The sequence below is a fragment of the Mesoplodon densirostris genome, chromosome 2 (assembly GCF_025265405.1).
Source record: "Mesoplodon densirostris isolate mMesDen1 chromosome 2, mMesDen1 primary haplotype, whole genome shotgun sequence".
Taxonomy (NCBI): Eukaryota; Metazoa; Chordata; class Mammalia; order Artiodactyla; family Ziphiidae; genus Mesoplodon; species Mesoplodon densirostris.
The window spans coordinates 52,144,774-52,167,642 of NC_082662.1; the positions used below are offsets into that span (position 1 = coordinate 52,144,774).

Genomic DNA, 22,869 nt, shown 5'->3' on the forward strand with positions numbered 1-22,869 from the left:
AAATGAACCTATTGTATTAATAATAAATAACATGATCATACTAATGGGGGTTTGGGAAAGAAAAGAATTAACCTAAGTAATTTCTACAAAATTATTAGCCAGGGCCTCCCTGGTGGCGCAGTGGTTAAGAGTCCGCCTGCCGATGCAGGGGATACGGGTTCGTGCCCCGGTCTGGGAGGATCCCATATGCCGCGGAGCGGCTGGGCCCGTGAGCCATGGCCGCTGGGCCTGCGCATCCGGAGCCTGTGCTCCACAACGGGAGAGGCCACAACAGTGAGAGGCCCGCATACCGCAAAAAGAAAAAAAAAAAAAAAAATTATTAGCCAATATGCTTCAAAGATTAGGAAGCTTAAGGAATTACTAGAGAATTGTCCCAGATTTGAGGAGACTAAGATGCTACTACATCTAGAAACAATGTATGATCATGGGTTAAATCTTGACCAGAAAAAAGCACATTAGTGGGGAAAACTGTCAACATTCAAATAAGTATGGAGATTAGTAATAATACTGTATTTATGTTAATTTCTTAGATGGTGAGTATAGGGGAAGTCTGCATACTATTTTTGCAATTTTTCTGTAAATCTGAAATTATTTTGAAATAAGAAGCTTGAAGAATAATTATTGAATGAATTTCATGATAATAATGCTTAGTGGTTGGGCTTTTTAACAAAAGTAAGGTATTTTATAATATTTTCAGAGAAACCCCATTCATGTAGCTAGTACCTGGCAAAAGGGAGATAGTCAAAGGTGGAGGTTACTATCCTAGATCCTGGAGCCAAATTGCCTGTCTCAGCTGCACCCTTTAGTAGCTTGTTACCCTGGGCAATGTACTTAACCTCACTGTGCCTTAGTACTTCACTGTACAGGAAAATAATAGCAGTAAACACCTCATAAGGTTGTTGAGAAAATTAAATGAATTCACATAGTGTCTGGGATATAGCAACAATTGCTGAGCTATAATAAGTAATCAGTAAATGGTAGTGGTAGTGATAAAAATTGTTGTAGTTACTCGTTTTAGACATTTCCATTCCACCAAGGGACGTCTGTTCTTATGGGGAGGCACACCTGCACAGAGCAGAATGAAGTGCATACTGACTAGAATATAAACACTGTCATCAGGGTGTAGAGGAGGATTGACCCCACCAAGGAGTTTGAGAAAAGTTTCATGAGCTTTCCCTTCTAGGAGCCTCTAGTTACAATGTCATTACCATCTACAGGGGTCATACCACTTAGCCAATAACTAGCACTTTAGTTGGCTTAGAGACCACATAACCTAGAAGAGGGATGCCTAACCTCAGATCACCAGGGAACCCCTTAATTGTGTGCAGAGTTTTGTTGATTATATACTTGTGCGTACGTTTCTGGGAAGAGGGGCCATAGCTTTTATCAAATTCTTGAGGGGATCCAGCATTTTAAAACCTCTAACCCAAAGGAAAGAGCACAGATGCAGAGTTTAGAGGTCTAGATTCAAATCTCAGCTCCCACATACATAGTTGTTTGAACCTTAGTTTCCTTATCAGAACATGGGATAGTAGACATGAGAGAACCAGCCATGGATAGCTCTGAGAATTTATTTTGAGTTTACAGAAGCAATGTATTTGGAAAGGCTTTGTAAACCGTACAATGACAATGACAACAACCACTACTACTACTTCTACCACTATTACTAATGATTATAAAAGAGGCGGACCTTTTGGAGGGGATTGTTCTAGGGTTAAGCGGCAGATGTCAGTCATCCATCACCTGCCTACCTTCTCATGGAGTAGCAAGAACACTGGACTGAGGTCTTGGCTTCTGGTACCAATTCTGCCATCAATGTCTTGGTGACTCAGTTTCCTCACCTATAAAATTACAATAATCCCACCCTGATTAATTCATTTTCCAGGTGTTATGAGGATGAAAATAGACAATGGAAATGCCAGTCTCTGAAGATCTTAGACCTCAACTCAAATCTAAGGGATAGGTTAGACTTTGCAATGAAATACTCAAAATGTCCAGAACTTTCTTCTGTAGCTGAACCTCATGTGAGTAGTTTTGATTGAAAATAGGAAGAAAGGGAGGATTTATGGAATAGCATGTAAACCCAGAGAAACAGCAGCGTAGGGTGGTCCAGAAGCAGTAATTTATAGAATTCAATCTTAGAGTCAGACTGGATTTACATCCCACGTCTCTTCACATGCCAGCTGACTTCATCCCGCTTTCCAACTACCTCTCTGTATTTTCCCCTCTGTTTAGAGCTAAGTTTCTCCAAAGCATTGCCTGAACTCGTGGTCAGTTTCCTCACTCCTCCCTTGCCCACTCCAGTTTGATTCTGTCACCATCGGCCCCTGAAACGTTTACTGTTCAGGTCCTCGGCGACCACAGGATGTCTTCGAGTCCCCTTCCTTGAGCTCTCAGCTCCATGTGGCACCAATGATCACTCCTTCTCCTTCCCACACACTCTTTTCTTGGCTTTCCAGAATGTCACCCTCACCCAGTTTTACTTCTGTATCTCTGACTATTTCTTAATCTCCTTTTCAGGCCTATGATCCTTTTCTCTATCACTAACAACAAAGTTCATCACAGCTACATTCTTGGACCTCTTCTCTCTTTGTGGTCTTTTCCGTGGTCCCATCTACATTCTTGGCTTCATTTCCTTCTATATTTTGATGACTCTCAAAATTTTATCTCCAGTTCATATACTTAGTAGGCATTCAATATTGGTTCTCTTCCCTTCCGATTTCTTTTTATTGTCTTGCAAAGGAAAATGTGTCTCTATCTTATCAGATCTATAAATAGACTATATCAAGACTAGCACTCACTGTGCTTCAGATCTTAGAAATAGGAATAGTTGTTATTAAGTGAAGTTAGTTATTTGGAAGGGATAACAAATCCCTTGGAATCAAAAACTGTGTGCCTCTTGTGGTGTGACTTAGTGCCGTCTGCAAACAGCAATGCAGGTCACCCCTATCTCAGAGCTTAGCATCAGCAAATCCTATTTGAAACCATAGAAACAAGGGTTGATAAACAGATTGAGTATTTTATACTCTTGATTTACTGTAATCCTTCTAGGCTTCATCCTGAAGAGAAGAGTTCTGTGAGCTTATGAATTAAGTAAACAATAACTAGATGTACCCATGAATGTAAATGGCAACCGGAGTCTCTTTCTATGTAGGGCCAAATAGCCAGAGATGTTACTCCATAGCCAGAGATCACCTTCCATTGATTATAACTTCAGCTCTTTACTTCTAAACTGCCCATTATTGTCTTACTTTTCTTAAAGAATCTTTACTAGTGGTTCAGAATGAGGTTATGGTGATGGCACAGTTCGGTGGGAAGATGTTGGCATAATCCACAAGTGCTGGATTCAAGGTTGACAGCAGAGCCAAGGTTAAAATCCAGGTCCTCTGACTGTCTGATGAGTGTCTTATGAGCACTTATGGTATAACAGTGAACAAAGAAAAAAAAAATCCCTCTTTTCATGGAAATTGTGCTCACGCACATATACACACATTTACCTACATGTGCGTGTGTGTATGTTTATGTTTGTATGTATGTAGAGAGAGAGAGAGAGAGCGCACATACTCCAGGAATTGGTAAGCATTCTAAAGAAAAATAGAGATGAGTAAGGAGACATAGAACGACAAGAGGTGTTGGAGTGACGGATGGGAACTATTTCAGGTGAAGAAGCCATCCTTGATGAGGTGGCACTCTAACAGGACTCTGAACTGAATAAAGAGAGAGATCAAGCCATGGTTATATGGAGGAGATCCCTTTAGCCCAAAAGAACAGCAAGTCCCAAGGCCGGGAAGCAGCAGCCAGCTTGGCAAGCTCAGTGGACATTGTAAAGGGCACTGTGACTGACCAAAGTGTGAGGGAATGGGGGACAGATGAGAGGTAAAATTTAGCCAAAGGTCAAACCATGCAGGTCATTGTAGAAAGCTATAAGACTACTGCCCTTTATTCAAGATTTTTGTTTTTAAGCAGATGGAAGACACAGTCAGATTTACCTTTTAAAAGGATTACTTTGGCTGCTCTGTGGAGAATAAACCAGACCACTGGTGGGGATGGAGGGTCAGTGGAAGACATGACTCCTGACCTCAGCAAGTTTGTGGTCTACTGGAGGAGGAGGACTGGAGACAGAGAAGCCCAGCCTGTTCTGAGCTCCTTTTTCAGCGGTCACTGCAAGCAGTGGTCATTTCTCATTGTTATTCTGTTAATTTCTGGTCTCTCAGGGGTGCAAGGTTCTGCTAATTCCCATCCTCTCTCTCAATCTGTCTTTCTTTTATCCCAGTCTCCCTGGAGTGTTTTGTTATTCCTTTGAGAACAATCAACTTTTCTTGATATGATTTATTCTTCAAACCTCTTTTGCTTCTGTTATTTCTATAATCCCACTGAGGATCACTTTAAAAATGTACTGGTCCCCCATATGCCAAATCTTAGGGTATATCTAAACCTTCCCATTAAAATGTGTATAAATGCCCCCCGCCCCGAGCAAGAAAAGGAGAAAGACCAAGAACATTTTTTATGAATTTTCAGTGTGCCTGGCACTGTGCTTAGTGATAGTTTTATATATATATATATTATCTAATTTAGTTCTAGTTGAGGAAATGAGTATTATAGGGACTCCACTTCTAAACATTGTTTTCACTGTGCATTCTACTCTTGTGTTCTCAGATTGTTCCCTTGGCCTTTATGGCTTCTTCAACCTTGGTCCCTCAGTCTGACAACTGGGGCCATCAGTCTATCCACAAGTATTGACTTAGACTCCCCTGAGCTAGGACAATCATAGAACCAGGGTGATGATATTAACACCTTTCATCCCCCAGGGTGTGCCAGGATAAATGGTAAATTCTTGATGTCTCTTGGATGAGAAATGTTTTTCTAAATAGACATAAGCTGGATATTACAATGCCTTTCTTTGGCTTCTGTTCTACAGGCAAGGATAAGAAAGCGTTCAGGGCACTGGGGTCCTCTCAAGAAGACTGAGGGATGTGCTGACTTAGGAAATCAGTTCTTCATTTTCTGCCTCTCAGCAGATTCACTGTAGCCCAGCATAGTGCCTGGCACATGGGTGGAAGTGCAGGGTGGGGTGTCACAAGATGCTTATTCCTTTTCTCTGCCCCCTTCTGTGGGATATGCCAGTACGCCTGGAAGGTTGTGTCCATATGACTCCAGAGATCTACTCTGTTGGCAGCTGTACTACAATGAGAGGGAGAGGTAAAAATAACCTCTAATAGTCCATGCGGGATCAATATTCATACATTCTACACTTCAGTAACTGTGTTGAGCACCTGGTGGGATGCATAAGATGTGACTCTTTCCCAAAAGGAATTCAGATTCCAGCAATGGATACAGATAAAATTAAGAGGCAATTATCATACAGTGGAGGAAGGGCCATTCATTCATTTGATGGCTACTCTTGGGTGGTTCTGTGTGCCAAGTGCTCTGCTAGATTCTGAATGTATACTGGTGATGGTCTGCCTTCATGAAGCTTAAAGTCCAGAGGAGGCCATAGGCAGTTAACAAGTAAATGAACCCATAAATAAGTCTATGGTGACCAAACATGATATGAAAGAAACTAACAGAGTACGATGATAGAATATCAGGGAAACCCCATTTAGATGAGGTGGTCAGGGAAGCCTTAGCTGATGGAAGCACCGTTAAGATCTGAAGGATATAAATGAGCTAACCATGTGAAGAGCAGAAGGGAAGAACACCAAAGGTTACCAAAGGGGAAAGGTTACTAAAGGAGAAAGGGGGGTCGGAGGGATAAATAAGGAGTTTGGGATTAGCAGATACAAACTACTAGATATAAATAGATAAACAATAAGGTCCTACTGTGTGTGTATATATATATATATATCTGAATCACTTTGCTGTATATTGGGAACTAACACAACATTGTAAATCAACTATACTTCAATTAAAAATAAAAAGATGAGTCTAGAACAGTGATTGCCATAGGCAGGTAAAGAAGATAAGAGAATTCTAGGCAAGAGGGAGAAGGATAGGCAAACATTCAGAGGTTAAGACCTGCATATTTTGAAAAATTAGAAGTAGTTTAGTGTCACGAGAGCATGATGTGTACGGGGTGAGGAGGGATGAAGAGTGGAAGGCATGTCTGTAACCTGGTACAATGTAGGGAGAACTAGATAATGAAGAACATTATGCCAAACAAGGAAGCTTATACTTTATCTTGAGGATAATGGGGAGGAATCCCTGAAGGTTTTAGATAGGTATGGAGTCATCATCAGAGTTGCATTTTAGATGAACCACCCAGGAAGCAGTGCAGAAAACCTAGTTGGAGAGGGAACGGTTTCAAGACAGGAGGTAAGTTAGAGGGCCAGTCCGCTAATCCACACATTTGAAGAGGGCCTGCATAAAGTAGTAGCAGTTATGAGGGAGAAAAGCATGCTGGTTAGAGGAATATTTAAAATAAGAAACTGACAGAACCTGGTCCAAAATTAAATTTGGAAACTGAGGGAAGGAGAGGAATCAAAAATGATACCCACTCTGACTCTGCCCCCAAAATGGTTGCTTGAGCAACCACTTAAATGAGATTGCCTTTGGTCAAACCGAGGAGCATAGAAAGAAGAGTGAGTATATCAGAAAAGATGATGTGTGTCATATTAGACATTTTGTGTGTGTGTGTGTGTGTGTGTGTGTGTGGTACGCGGGCCTCTCACTGTTGTGGCCTTTCCCGTTGCAGAGCACAGGCTCCGGACACGCAGGCTCAGTGACCGTGGCCCACAGGCCCAGCCACTCCGTGGCATGTGGGATCTTCCCAGACCGGGGCACGAACCCGTGTCCCCTGCATCGGCAGGCGGACTCTCAACCACTGCGCCACCAGGGAAGCCCCTAGACATTTTTAAATTGAGGTCCGTTTGGGCATCCAGGAGGAAGCATTTGATGGGTGCTTGGATATTTGACATGGTACTCATCATAGAGAAATGAGCAGGAGATAAGCGCATATATTTGGAAGTCTTCAGCAATAGCTAGTTAACTGGAGCCCTGAAAGGAAGATGGGATCATCCAAGGGTGTAGAAAGAATGAGAAGAGGGCCAAGGACAGGTCTCTGGGAGTCTTCGTATACTTAAGGGACAAAGAGAGGAAGAGAACCAGCTAGAAAACCAAAAGAGTATCATCACCTGGAAACAAGGGGAGGAAAACAAATTAGTAAGAAGTGGACAAGTGGTACAAAATGCAAAAGACAGTTCAAGTAAAATAAAGGCAAATAATGGTCCATTGGAGACAGCAACAAAGCGGGGATTTCTCCTCATGGTGGAGCCAGTCTCAGTAGAATGGGGCGGGCAGAATACCTATTGCAGTGGGTCAAGGAGGAACTGGAGATAGTGTGGAAGCTTCTTTTCCAAGACTTTCTCTTACTCCTAGAAAAGGCACAAATTCTTCTGTTAGACCATGTGTTCTGATTTGGGGTTTGAAAGTACAGTCACTGTACTTTTGGGCATCCTGTGAATCCAAAGAATTAAATGGTTTATGGAGAAGGAAAGTAGAGATTCCAGGGGTGCGGTATGCATTGAAGATTATGAGCCATAAAGTCTGAAAAAAATCTTCCCTGACTCTAGAAGTGAATTTCCTGTGATGAAAAACAAGAAGGAACTATTTATTGATCAGCTATCACTTTATAGTACTCAGGACTCCATATTTAATCTTCATAGCAGCCTATAAGGTAAAAGTATTAACCCTGATAGCAAAAAAGTAAACTAGGCTTGGAGAGGTTTAGTGTACCTGGTCAGCCACCTGGTATACAGTGAAGTCGCTTTGTGATTCTTGAAACTGTATCTTCTTCTTCATACACAACAGGACTAGGAAAGCAAGGATTTCTCTCTCTAAGAGAGGATAAATGAGTATGGAGTTCATGAAAAAGAGGGAGACCTATCACTAGGAACAGTTAATATGTGATTCCCGAGCTGGAAGAGGGCAGACCGCCATTTGAGAAAGAATTGATAAAACATACAAACTGAAACAAAGTCAAAACCAAAAAAGGCACCATGCAAGGTTAAAATTATGTGAATAATGATGTGCATTTGTTATTTTAATGTTTTCCAAGTGCATTTCATTTTGAATGATATACTCAGATAGCGCACATGGTAAGGGATAATTGAAAAAACGTGCAGAAGAATGGCTGCATTCAAAGAATAAACATACAGCTGCGAGGAGGTTAGGAGTCAAAGGGGTAAGCATATGCCCCGTCCCCCAGGGATCTCATTAGTGCACGAGTGACCGTATATGTAGAGGCTAAATGAATCTCACTGTTTGCAAAGACCCGCAGTAAATGAGACAATGACAAATCAATAGTAATTAGGCCGATAGGTTCTTATTGACCCAGATGTCTGAAACCAAATGCCCTGCTCTGAGATTCCTTGAGAGACAAAAGATTTATAGACATGTGCTTCTTTTTTTTTTTAATCCCTTTACTCTAAGTGCAATGATGCTCTTCTGAAGTTCAGTGTTGCTAGAATTAGTGCAGACTCTTGACTTCTGGCTGGAAAGGGTGTTCTTGTGGCCATCGTTGGCCATGTGATTGTGTTGGACCAGGAGCAGAGAGAGCTGGGAGATAGAAAACCAGAGTGTGATCGTATTCTCCCCAGATATGTGGTTCTGGCCCTACCTTCCATGGAGACCTCAGAGGATCCTTTCTTAACACTATCATAGAATCATCCTAAAACAGAGTTTGAATGTAGGGCTTTGACACATAATTGCTGGCTGGGGATACAGAAAACACATGGCTTCAGAATCACAGAGAGTGTTTAACTTTGGACTCGGTCACATGTCTACACGCCTTACTCATCCCCTGTGTAAAGGGGTGTTAGTGGTACTCGGCTCACTGGGCTATGTTTGAAGGCCCGAGGAACAAGAAGCAGCAGTTGATGTTACTCTCTGGTTAGTGAGCCTTTTCCCAAGAAGATCTTCATCTTCTAATATGATGTAGGGCCGAAGACTTTTACAGACAGGAATGAGGAGTCAGGGCAAGAAGCAAGGAGAGTGCCTGATAGGGTGGACTGCCCTCGCCTCCGCCCAGCACACTTCTCACACTTACACATGCGTGCACACACACATTCTCACACTTACACACACACACGCACTTACATAGAACAGTTTTGTTTTTCTATATTTTCTATCTTGGAGTTCCACATAAAGTTTTTATTTAATAGGTGTTTAAAAACCACTACTTGTTTGTTTCTTTCTTTACACTTAGTTTAGAAAACTTTTAGGAATTTCATGGGATCCAGAGGGACACTCACAGTGTCACAAAACTAGAACTAGAAATCGCTGAGCTGCACTCCTAAAACATTTTAAATGTAAATAATAAATATTATCTTGTGTATCTTAGATATCAACCTCCCTTGGTCATTGATCTCCTATACTTTTTTTCCACCATTATTCAAGCCATGTTTAAGGGTGTGGTTCCAAGGACACCAGTGGGAAGTGGCATGGGATGCCAACCCACTTTCTTCTAGAATTGTCAGTTCAAGAGAAGGAAGCACCTTTAAAGAGGGGAAGGGTAATGAACTTTTGTGTCATGCAGTGAGATTTCACCCAGTGAGGTATTTTACACCCATTATATGTATGGGAAAACTGAAGTTCAGGGAGGTTAAGTCACTGGCCCATGTTACCCAGCTAGGACAGGTAGAACCAGCATCTGAATGCAGGACTGCCTTGACTCCCAAGCCCATCATCTCTGTCTCCCTCTCAGGTAAATAGACTGAGAGAATGAGAAAGGTCATCTGACTCCCTCATTCTACACGTGAAGAAACGAAGGCTTAAAAAGAGAAAGAACTAGTGCAATGTCATTTGGTAGGTTTGGGTTGGAAATCAGGCCTCCTAACTCCTGATCCTAACTGCATTCACTCCATCATATGACTGCCCTTAGCAAACTCCTATCCTGAGTTGGGGAACCATCTCCATTCACCATCATATTATTATTATAATTAGGAATACTGATTTTTAAAAATCCTTTACATATGTCCAGTACTGTACATTTTGCAAAATCCTGTATCTTCATCTACATAGTCTCCTTTGATCTTTACAAAACCCTATGAGGTCAGTTGGGCAGGGATTATGATGGTTGTTTTTACAGATGCAAAGAGAGTGGTTCAGAAAGTTTGAATAACTTTCTCACAGTAGTGGTTACACACCTACAATGGAGTAAAGCCATTCTTGGATCTGGTCTTCTGAGTCCAAACCTTTCCACCTTCCACCAGGACAGGCCTCCAATCCTTGATGAGAGTACAGCGTGATTTGAGAGTGTGGTTTGCTGATTTCTGTGGGTTGGGGGTGGGTTTTTTGCTGAAGCTTTTGGGACCCTGCTTACTTTCTGGATTTGATATGGGAGTACAAATGATTTCTTTCTACAGAGCAATTTGCTCCCTGACCCTACCCACCCACCCTTTAAAAAACAAAATCCACTTCTCTTCCAGATGCCAGAGTATATATGCATATTTGAACAGTCACCTGGATCTGATTAAGAAGGCTCAGCCCGTGGGTTTCCTCACTGTTGATTTACATGTTTGGCCAGATTTCCATGGCAACCGGTCTCCCTTAGCAGATCTGACACTAAAGGGCATGGTAAGTAACAGTCAGTCCTTGCACGAAGGTGAAGGTGGGCCAAAGGGCTACAGAGTTTGAAAGAAGCAAAGTGAGGAGAAGGCAAAAGAGGAAAAAGAAACAAAGCCGGCCAACAGCCTACTGGCTTCTTACAGATGCATTGCTGTTGTGAAGGTTCTTGCCACTCCTCAGGATGATCTGCTGGAAGTTCTCATTGTTTCTGAGCCACCCTTGAGAGCGTTCAAAGCAGGATTTCTTACATGTAGCTACTGCTGCCTCTTCGTCCCACGGAGCGGCTGGAAGTCACGAGCCTCTGCCTATGTAATCTTTGTATTTACATCAGTTTGATGAGTCGTGTTCTCCATCTCCAGGCTGCCGGGTGAATAAGTGGTAAATGTTACCACCTATGGTCTAGCTTACTGCAGCCACCCATCTGCCTAGGCCCTGAGTCAGGGCTGCTCAGAATGCATGCCAACATTATTAGGGTTTCAGATAAACTTTGGTAGAAGTAAAATAAAATTAATAACTTATGTTGGTGGTGAAATTCAGCTCTTAGTGACCTTCAGAGTCACTTCTAGTGCAGATATTTGGGGCCGGAGGGGCCAGGATGACCTTGGTGGAAGAGCTCACAATCACCTAAGCTAAGAGGTAACATCTTTTTTTTTTTTTTTTTTTGCGGTATGCAGGCCTCTCACTGTTGCGGCCTCCCCCGTCGCGGAGCACAGGCTCCGGACGCGCAGGCTCAGCGGCCATGGCTCACGGGCCCAGCCGCTCCGCGGCATATGGGATCCTCCCAGACCGGGGCACGAACCCGTATCCCCTGCATCGGCAGGCGGACTCCCAACCACTTGCGCCACCAGGGAGGCCCAAGAGGTAACATCTTGATGGCCAAGTGAAATCGGTTGCCTAAGAATAGCTTAGACACAGAGAATTGTGTTTGAGGATGGACGAAGCATGTGAAAGCTAGGGGAAAAGAGCTAAGCTACAGTTCCAAGAGGCCAGGAGAGACCACAAACAAGAAAAGAGGCCATGAATTCAGAATTCAGGTGTCAAGAAGTGGAGAGCAGAGTGTGAGGTGCATCAAGGCGGAGGTTTAGGATGGAGGCCGTGAGCAGTGCAAGGTTTATGCAGTGCGTGACAGTGGAGCAGGCCTGCTGGCTTGAGGAACTTCAAAACTTAACAGGCTTTGGCTTTGTGATTAATTCTATTGAGAATATTTTAAATATTTTTATGAGGCCAACAGAAAGACCCAATCTTTATTTTCATTACCTACTTGACATAAGCAACTTCTGCTAATAGAAGCAAGTCATGGTGGAAAGAAAAGAAATTGGACATAGCGAAAGTGATGTCTGTTCGGAGTCCATGAAGTGTGCCCACACAACAAATAATGGTCTTGGCCTCCTGTTTGGCCCATGGAAGCAGAAGAGGAATGTCTGGAGAGGGCCACGTGGCCACAGTCTATAACTAGAAAGCCATACTTTCAGGAAACTGGCTTTCTGGGTACAAACAGAGGTTAGGGGAAGCACAGATTTTGAATGAGTACAAAAATCCATGTCTTAATTAGAGACAAATATCTAAAGCCAAATATAGGAGACACTTAAAATGTTAAAGAAGTGAAGAAGCATGACCAGTTCATAAAATGACCCCCAAACAAAGCTGGGTTGTATCGTAAAATGATTGCAGCTCTGAAGTCCAGGGCTTGGATCTCGAGTCCTTCCTTTGAGGTCCTTTCCTTGCCAACACCTGCTGTACCAGCTTCATCATCCAGCATGGCAGGTGCCATGGCTTCCCAGTGGCTTTTGTCTGTGTTAAAACTGACCCTGACATCCAGAAACTTAAGAATTACCGTCATTAGGATTCCAATAAAGGTAGCCCAAACACAGACTAGAATGCCAGAGGAAGCAATGGAGTGCTTTTAAGAGTGTCTGTCTCATTAGAATAAGTATGAATAAGTATGTAATCACCAAAGGAGACTTCTTGCACAGGGACATTTGCCCAATGGTATTAAAAATCCTGGTATATTTATCTTTTTAAAAGTTCTATTGTTTTATAAACATACCTCATCCATCACCTGATGTTTCTTAGCAGTGATTTCCCTTAATAACTGCCCTTGGGTTAGCCTTACATTTGAATAGCTGTCATCCGATGAATTTACCTCACAACACTGGAAGGAGAAAATGACCTAGATAAGATAGAAGGAAGGAAATTCTGGGCTAAAAATTTTCCCCAAAATCTCTCTTTTTAAAACATTTTTATTTTATATTGGAGTATAGTTGATTTACAATGCTGTGTTAGTTTCAGGTGTACAACAAAGTGATTCAGTTATACATATACATATATCTATTCTTTTTCAGATTCTTTTCCCATTTAGGTTATTACAGAATATTGAGTAGAGTTCCCTGTGCTGTACAGTAGGTCCTTGCTGATTATTTTATATATAGTAATGTGTATGTGTTAATCCCAACCTCCTATCTTGCCTCCCCCGCACCTTTCCCCTTTGGTAACCATGTTTGTTTTCCAAGTCTGTGAGTCTGTTTGTTTTGTAAATAAGTTCATTTGTATCATTTTTGTAGATTCCACATATAAGTGATATCGTATGATATTTGTCTTTCTCCTTTCGACTTACTTCACATAGTGTGATAATCTCTAGGTCCATCCATGTTGCTGCAAATGGCGTTATTTCATTCTTTTTTATGGCTGAGTAATATTCCATCGTATATATATAACACATCTTCTTTGTCCATTCATCTGTTGATGGACGTTTAGGTTGCTTCCATGTCCTGACTATTGTAAATAGTGCTGCAATGAACATTGTCATGCGTGTATCTTTTCTAATTATGGTTTTCTCCAGGTATATACCATATATATCATATGGTAGTTCTATTTTTAGTTTTTTAAGGAACCTCCATACTGTTCTCCATAGTGGCTGTATCAATTTACATTCCCACCAAAAGTGTAGGAGGGTTCCCTTTTCTCCACACCCTCTCCAGCATTTATTGTTTGTAGACTTTTTGATGAAGGCCATTCTGACTGGTATGTGGTGATATCTAACTGCAGTTTCAATTTGCATTTCTCTAATAATTAGCAATGTTGTGCATCTTTTCACATGCTTTTTGCACATCTGTATGTCTTCTTTGGAGAAATGTCTATTTAGATGTTCTGCCCACTTTTTGATTGTGTTGTTTGTTTTTTTGATATTGAGCTGCATGAGTTGTTTGTATATTTTGGAAATTAATCCCTTGAAGGTTGCCTTGTTTGCAAATACTTTCTCCCATTCCATAGGTTGTCTTTTTGTCTTGTTTATAGCTTCCTTTGCTGTGCAAAAGCTTTTAAGTTTAATTAGGTCCCATTTATTTATTTTTGTTTTTATTTTCATTACTGTAGGAGGTGGATCCAGAAAGATATTGCTGTGATTTATGTCAAAGGGTGTTCTGCCTAAGTTTTCCGCTAAGAGTTTTACAGTGTCTGGCATTACATTTAGGTCTTTAATCCATTTTGAGTTTATTTTTGTCTATGGTGTTAAGGAGTGTTCTAATTTCATTCTTTTACATGAAACTATCCAGATTCCCCAGCACCACTTATTGAAGAGGCTGTCTTTTCTCCATTGTATATTCTTGCCTCCTTTCTCATAGATTAATTGACCACAGGTATGTGAGTTTATTTCTGGGCTTTCTATCTATCCTGTTCCATTGATCTATATTTCTGTTTTTGTGTCAGTACCACACTGTTTTGGTGACTGTAGCTTTGTAGTATAGCCTGATTCCTCCAGCTCTGTTCTTCTTTCTCAAGATTCTTTTGGTTATTCAGAGTCTTTTATGTTTCTATACACATTTAAATTTTTTTTGTTCTAGTTCTCTGAAAACTGCCATTGGTAATTTGATAGGGATTGCATTAAATATGTAGAGTGCCTTGGGTAGTATCGTCATTTGGAGAATACTGATTCTTCCAATCCAAGAACATGGTATATCTTTCCATCTGTTTATGTCATCTTCGATTTCTTTCATCAGCATCTCATAGTTTTCAGAGTACAGGTCTTTTGCCTCCTTAGGTAGGTTTATTCCTAAGTATTTTATTCTTTTTGATGTGATGATAAATGGGATTGTTTCCTTAATTTCTCTTTCTGATGTTTCATTGTTGGTGTATAAAAATGCAACAGATTTTTGTGTATTAAGTTTGTATCCTGCAACTTTGCCAAATTCACTGATGAGCTCTAAGTAGTTTTATCATAGCCTCTTTAGGATTTTCTATGTATAGTATCATGTCATCTTCAGACAGTAACTGTTTTAATTCTTTTTTTTCAGTGTTGATTCCTTTTATTTCTTTTTCTTCTCTGATTGCCATGGTTAGGACTTCCAAAACTATGTTGAATAAAAGTGGGGAGAGTGCACATCCTTGTCTTGTTCCTGATCTTAGAGGAAATGCCTTCAGCTTTTCACTGTTGAGTATGATGTTAGCTGTGGGTTTGTCATATATAGTCTTTATTATGTTGAGGTAGGTTCCTTCTATGCCCATTTTCTGGAGAGTTTTTATCCTAACTTGGTATTGAATTTTGATGAAAGGTTTTTTTGCATCTATTGAGATGCTCATATGGTTTTTATTCTTCATTTTGTTGATGTGGTATATCACACTGACTGATTTGTGGACATTGAAAAACTCCTTGCATCTCTGGGATAAATCCCACTTGATCATGGCGTATTGTCCTTTCAGTGTATTGTTGGATTTGGTTTGCTAGTATTTTGTTGAGGATTTTTGCATCTATGTTGAAATCTCTTTCCCTCAGTCCAATTTTGGATAACATCAAAATAATCACCCTGAATCTATTTATCATTGTTACCCTTTTGCCAGAACCTACAATGTGACTACTTTTTCCAACACTCATTCACAAAATGTATATTTGGTGCTTACTTTGTAGCAAGTACTCCTAAAGTATAATCCTTACATTCATGGAGCATATTTCGAGGGAGGGAGGTGCTTGATAAAATGTTAAGTTTAAAAAATACGTAACATCTAGAATGTCAAGAAAATCCCAGTAGGGCAAGAACCATATATGATTTTTCCTTTGGGCTCCTGAAATATTTCTCTGAGCACATACTAAGTGCTTAATATGTACTTATTGATAATTGATAGTCAACATGGAGATAATAAGAGGTCATCTGTTGGTTTAGAAAAAATATACATGTGAACAATTTGCTAATTCTAAATGAATTAGATTGCTACTGACTCTTACTATCCCTATGATCAGTATTTAAAACCAGTCATAATGTCCAGGTAAATGAAGATAAGAAGTTTCCATTTTATTATAATTATGAGTGCCTTTGTTCATCAATGAATTAACTAATTATTTTAACAAATACAGGCCCTGTTGTAGTTGGTGGGGGATATAAGTAACTGGACACAACTCCAGCTTTCAGGAACATTAGTGTTTTGGTGGGGTCAGGGAGGAGAGGCAGGCAGAATATATAAACAAGCAATGGGGATACAGGGTCAAACTCCAGGTGCCACTCACTGTCCAGCGCTCCTTAGACGTGTGGAAGATGATAGCCTAACATGGTCTCAGCACTCAGATAGGAGGCTTCAGATAGGAGGTGACATTGACAGTGTGTGAAACAGGGAACAGGGTCTGGGACCAAGGGAATCATAGTATGTGCAGTGTTCTAGAGGGAGGAGAGCATGGCGTGTGAATGTTCACGATTTTTTTATATCATTGTCTAACCAGTGATAGATTGCATTTAACATTTTATCTAGGTAATTAAAAAAAGACCTTCTCGGAGAATGACTGGCCACTCCCTGTTCTCCTTCTGCTTCAGCAGCATCACACTCTCCCAGTTCTTTTCTCTCTCCTCTGTTGGCTCTGTTCTCTCACCCTTGTTAGACATTCATCCATTCAGAAAATGCTGATTGGTCACCTACTGTGTGCAGGCCTATGCCAAGCTGAGGGAATACAAAGAAAAAAAGAAACTGTACCTGTTCCAAGTTCACATGAAAATGGGGGAAATAATATTGTACATGTGTGAGAGTGTGCGTATGTGTGTATGTACATAATGTATGATCCCTATAATGCAGACATCTATACAAGCCAAAGGAGGTGCTCAGTAAATATTTGATTTTGAATTTTTTTTTTAGGTGACATTTGGGCAGCAAACCCTGATGCAGCCTTTCTCTGCTTCACTTGAAAATACCTGTGAAGATAAAGAAAAAAAAGCATAAACTCATTCTGACTTTAACAATTAAGATGACTTTCAACTAGGAGAACTAGAATTGACAATCTCAGAGAGAATCTGGGAAGACCTTCCAGAATCTAAAAGACTAAATGTAACTTGTTTGATAATCATAATATCTGACATGAAAACAAAATAAACCACCAGCCTTGCAAAAGTTGGGACCTCTCCACTTTCCGGTCCCTAGCTTAAAAATGCAAGGTCCCTTTAAGCCTAAAAACAGAGCAGTCATCCCTCTACTCTGCTGCTGATGGTTAAGGTTTTTTGTTCTGTTTTGTTTTGCTTTTTGGAAGCAGCCAGTGAGTTTAATTTCCCAGAACTCCTCCGCAACCCGGACCTTATCTTCCCTTTCACTTCAATCCATTAGAAAACTGCCAACCCAAGTAGACAACTGGGCTGCAAGTCTGATTTAGAATGAATGGTGATGCACTGCAGTTCTAAGGACCCTGAATCAAACTCTGTTAAAGGGGCAGAGATAGGGAAACCCTGTGAATTTGAAAGAGGGGTGTAGTTTTGCATGTCTACCATCTGTTCTAGGATTAGAAAGCAGGGCAGTGGTGATCCACCTCAGGGCAACAGAGGTACACAAAATAAAAACTGCTGAACTCTGGGAATTGGCAGCTAGCTATAGATCTAAAGAGGCAAATCCAAGTTACAGTTAGTGGGGCTGAGAGTAAATTGTGTACTGTATGCTGGGAAACACTGAATATGTATAGCGTTCTAGTTAAAATGAATTTAAAAGATAATAAAGTGAGTCCATTAGGAAAAACATGTTGCACACAAAGAAAAAGAAATACCATTTTGAACACTTAAGGGAAAGTCCTCTTAAAAATTACTACTGAAACCAAAAGAAAATATTTTAAAACTCCTTTGCATATTCAATAGGATTTTTTTTTTTTAAAGCACATCTCTATGAAAGAGGGCAGAAACTTATTAGGAAAAAAAATGAGTTCAGATGGAAAGGCAATGGAATGAGGGGAGAAAAAGGAAATGATAAAGACAGCTAAAAATACAAAAGCAGAATTAAAACTTGCATTGAAGGTTTTAGTGCAAACACATAATTTTTACTGAAGAAAATAAAATCAGAGCTGTCATAAGACGTAGTATATATTTTAAATTTTTTAGAAAAAATTTTGATGTAGGGGCTATGGCTTATTTTCTTTTTTAATTTCAACAGTGCTTAGGTCAAAGACAGGCACTGAATAATTGCCTGTGGTTAAGCAGTTAGTTCAGTCTTCACTTGTCAAGTGAGGAATGAATAGTGACCTGCTCAAGGTCACAACACGGAGAAATAGCAGAGCTTAGATGAAAACAGGAATCCCGACTTTTAGGATGAACACTCATGAGCCTCCCTTAACTCATACCTCTGGACTTCACGAAATGCACTGACTGTAAAACATGAGTCCCCACAGTTCCATCATGCCTGGTTTCACACTGAACCACATTCCGCAGCCCAGTCCCTGCTCCCCTGTCTGACCACCAGCCTTCTCACTCATTCTCCCATTTTTCCCCTTACCCTGATTCGTGGATTTAAGCTCTGACCCTGTCTCTTCTCAGTAATGGTTCTCTTTTTCTTTCCACCCTCACTGACTCAGATTTCAAAAGTAATCACCACTCCTCGTTTGACCTGGCTCTAAACCCTTCTGCTTTAGGTGCCTACCCTTATAAGTAGGAACAGGACATACCCCAGGAATCCTTCCATTAGGCTCGATAGAATCATCTTCTTTTGTGTGGTAAGAATTGGCTCCCTGCCATGTCACTAGCTGTTTCATTTCTCCATTGGTGATGCATATATTGACCTGCAGCATTGGGCTAAAAAGAGGTGGCGGTTATGGGGTGGGCAGCTTAATAGTATGCTTAGACCAAGTAGCCGTCAATGTAAATATTTCTCCTTGCCACTTGGTAAATGAGGCACAGAGAGGTAAGGGCTGTACCTATGATGTTTGAAAGAAGCAGAGGCTTGGGTAATAGCGATCAGTCACAAGACATTTAACACCAGTGATTCTACATTCTTTAAAAACGAAACAAAACAATGCTTTTTAAAGAAATATGACGTGGTCACACATAAAGAGATGAAGCTAAATACCACCAGGAATGATTGCGTGTTTTATATAGTTTATGTATGTGTGATTGTTTTTATTTTGAATGGTTGGTTAGATAACTTTTACTCTAGTGAAACAGTAAAATGAGCCCAGGATTTGAAGCCAGACCTGTATTGGCATCCTGGCTTGAAAATGTGCCAGTTGTGTGACCTCTGAGGTTAGCTCCGTGAGGTCTGTCTGCTCATCAGTAAGCAGGTGCGGCACAGGCTTCCTTGCAGGGTCGTTGTCAGAATCAAATGGAGAGACTGTCACACAGCAGACAGACAGCAACAGCAGCTGCTTTTGAATCTGTAGCTCCTGCTGAGTGGCTCTTACTTGCATGTTTACAAGATGGCCTTTGAATCCCGGGCAGCCAATCATGAGCTGTCCACCTTAGTCCCAGGAGCAATGGGGCCTACCAGTCACGGAGGTCACCGGCCATGAACAATCAGCTAGAGAAGCTGAACAATCACTTGGTCCATCACAGGAACCAAGTTTCATACAGGTGTAGAGATTAGTCTTCTCTACTTAAGTATTTAAGTTCTTGGCCCTCAGTTTCCTCAGCAACACAGTAAGCAACTCAGCTTTGGTACACCTTACAAAACAGCTAGAGCTGTAGGAGTTGTGAAAGAGTCCTTACCTCCTTGTATACATGACCAGTTTTTATTCTCAAATCAATATGACCTCTTTGTTATGGTGGTGTTTTTTGAAAAGTTCTTTTCCTGAAATGCCCACTCAAAGAAATAAATTACTTCAGAGATATATCAGGCCGTGAGAACACACCATATTCACCAATTGGTTGAGACGTGTTTTTCCTGCTTCACTTTGCAAGTACAACACTACCCAGAACGGAAAGTTATTTTCTGGTTCTTTGAAGAGCTGTGATTTCTAACATAAGGCCATATGCTGCTCAAACTGCTAGAGAGGTTGAGAGCTGTTCCAAGCGTTCTTCAAAGCAAGTACAAAGCAACATGCATGTGGAAAACTGGGAGAGAGTCAGGAAAGAAACGTTAAGAGATCTTAGCCAGTTCCCAGAGTGACTTCCAGCTAGAGACAGGCGTCACTAAACAGAGTCAGATGCGGTGGAGTCAGCGACTCGGATGAGTATTTGCAAGAGCTCAGGAGAAGTCAGGGGCTGTATCCCTGTGGCTTCCTCCAATGGGGAGATGGATGATGGAGCTGGAAGCTCATGGGCCAATTAAGCATCCTTTGAGTGATATATTTTAAGCCTTGGAAACACATGGACTCTTTGATATGAGTTTGCTGATGTTTTTGTTATGATATAATGCTGTTTTATGTACCATTTTTTACATATTGTTTTTCCCTATGAACAATTGAACCCTATAATGAAGCTTAATATCCTCAGTATCATTTAACTGGTTTTGGATAATGTATTTTTTTTTATTGAAGCAACTAATTTACCAACCGGTATTGTGATTTGTAATACGTGCTGTGTTTTCAGGGAACGTGATGTACCAAACACCATGGTAGATGCTTTCCAAGCATCATCACCAACTTCCCTTATAACGCTGCAAGACAGTGTAGTTACTGCATTGAAAGGAATGGAGAATCTGAGGGTCAGAGAGTCTAAGTAATTTACTCAGAGGAGAAAAGAACAGAAGTGGTAGTAGAACCCAGTCAGTTCAAACCAAGGTCACTGACGTTCTTTGAGAGGAAAAAAATTCAAAAATGAAAAACTAGATCTTTATATTTTTGGCATTCCTTCTGCTCTGTTTTTAATATGTCTGAAATATTTCTCCCTCATTTTAGTGATTTTTTTAAAAATGATTTTGCATTACAGAATCAGACTTTTCTTTCTTAGTGCTTTTTATCTTTGCTGTATACACCAAACAACAAATAAAACTGGGGGTGAGATGGGTGGTGTGGACTGTGGACAGGAGCCCTTCCCAAGGTAGTGTATAATGATAAAAGACTGAGGAGTGGGACTTCCATGGTGGTCCAGTGGTTAAGACTTCACCTTCCAGTGCAGGGGGTGTGGGTTTGATCCCTGGTCAGGGAGCTAAGATCCCACATGCCTCCTGGCCAAACAAAACAAAACAAAACAAAAAACAGAAGCAATATTGTAACAAATTCAATAAAGACTTTTAAAAAATGGTCCACATCAAAAAAAAACTCTAAAAAGAAGACTGAGGAGTGAATCAGGTGGAAATCTGCCAGGAAGACCCCAGGAGATAAATAATGAGAAAGAATTAAGGCCAGAGGACCAAGGATGGTATCCAAGTTGGTGTGTAAATCCAAGGCAGGGTTAGATGACAGCAAGTGTGGACCAGGACGGTTGACCAAAACAGCCTTGGTGACACTGGTGCAAACGTGTTAAAATGACTTAGATTTAGAGCATCAGAAGCAAGGCAGACAAAAGTGTGAAGTGCCTAGTACATCTGGGAAACAGCAAATGGACTAGTGTTACATGGTGTAGAGTTCACCAATAGAATAAAGTTGTGAGGGAGAATGTCAGTCCATCGTGCAGTCGTTGTATGTATTAGTTGTCTGTTGCTGCTATAATAAAATACTACAAACTTAGAGGCTTAAATTTATTATCTCACCGTTCTGTAGGTCAGAAGCCCAAGCTGGCTCAACTGGTTTCTCTGCTCCTGCTTTCACAAGACCAGAACCAGGAGCTTTTATCTGGAGGCTCTGGGAATAATCTGCTATCAAACTTCCTCAAGTTTGTTGTTGGCCAAATTCAACTCCGTGCAGTTGTAGGACAGAGGTGCCTGTTTCCTGGCTGTCAGCCAGGGATCCTCAGCTTCCAGAGGCCACCCACATTCCTTGGCTCACTGCCCCCTTCCTCCATCTTCAAAGCCAGCAGTGGTGGATCAGGTCCTTCCCATGCTTTTAATCTCTCTGATTTCCACTTCTACCTCATCTCTCCTGCTTTACTCTTCTACTGTATCTCTTGACTGACTCTTTTGTCTTCCTCTTCTGCTTTTAAGAGCTTATGTGATTACATTGTGCCCAACTGGATAATCTCCCTATTTTAAGGTCAACTGGCTAGTAACTAGTTCCACCTGCAAAGTCCCTTTACAGCAGTGCCCAGATTAGTGTTTGAGTAATCAGGGGATGGGAACCTTGGGGGAGGGGGAAACATCTTTAGAATTCTGCCTACGACATTGTGTTAACACATTTATGTGCATTTCCCATTTCTGGGTGAGTTTTTGGCAATGTGTCCATTCCTGATACTGATACCTATAAATATTTTCAGGAAAATTTGTCCCCCTTTATCTTCCAGGCTGCTGACTATCTCAGACCTGTTCTCCAGTCCCTGGCCTCTATCCAGAGGTTTTCCAGAAATCTTTCTCTGATCCTCCTCATTTCCTTGCTATCAGGTCATCAGCGCCTCCTGCATTATTGACTAAACAAACAGCATTTTTTTGCCCCTTTGTGTTCTGAAAAACTTTCAATCAATTCCCTTGAGCCTTGGATACCCCCTCAAGCTCTGATGACCTAGAAAATCTCAGGACAGGGAATCCTGTTTTCTTGTCTTTTGTAGTCTTTAGAAACCCCTTGAGATCTATTTCTAAGCCTTTTTTTTTTTTTTTTCTTAGCAACATATATAACTACTTAAATTCTTCTAACAACTGAGAAGGGAATAACTTAGCTAACTAATAAATTACTGATATATTTGTTTATAATCTCAACTACTCCAGGGCAGATGGACCTATAATTCACAATACCAAGGTTTAGGGCAATCATTTCTATAATTTATTGTGCATTAGGACCTTGTTAAAAATGCAAAATTCTGGGCCCACACCAAAAGTTCAGTAAATTAGGAGTTGGATCACAGGAAATCTGCCTTCAACTCAGATCCCGGGAAAGAGTTAAGAGATGTGCCTAGGGCTTCCCTGGTGGTGCAGTGGTTGAGAGTCCGCCTGCCGATGCAGGGGACACGGGTTCGTGCCCCGGTCTGGGAAGATCCCACATGCCCCGGAGTGGCTAGGCCCGTGAGCTATGGCCGCTGAGCCTGCGCATCCGGAGCCTGTGCTCCGCAATGGGAGAGG

General features: G+C 41.1%; 1 protein-coding gene across 7 annotated transcripts in view; it reads left to right on the plus strand.

Moving 5' to 3' along the window:
* FGGY (FGGY carbohydrate kinase domain containing) overlaps positions 1-22,869 on the plus strand; it is a 430,315-nt gene that overhangs the window by 307,896 nt on the left and 99,550 nt on the right. For all 7 annotated transcript variants that reach the window (XM_060089872.1, XM_060089875.1, XM_060089874.1 and 4 more), the window contains one exon: positions 10,425-10,572. In XM_060089872.1, coding sequence (XP_059945855.1) covers positions 10,425-10,572 — 148 coding nt within the window. The remainder of the gene's footprint in view (positions 1-10,424; positions 10,573-22,869) is intronic.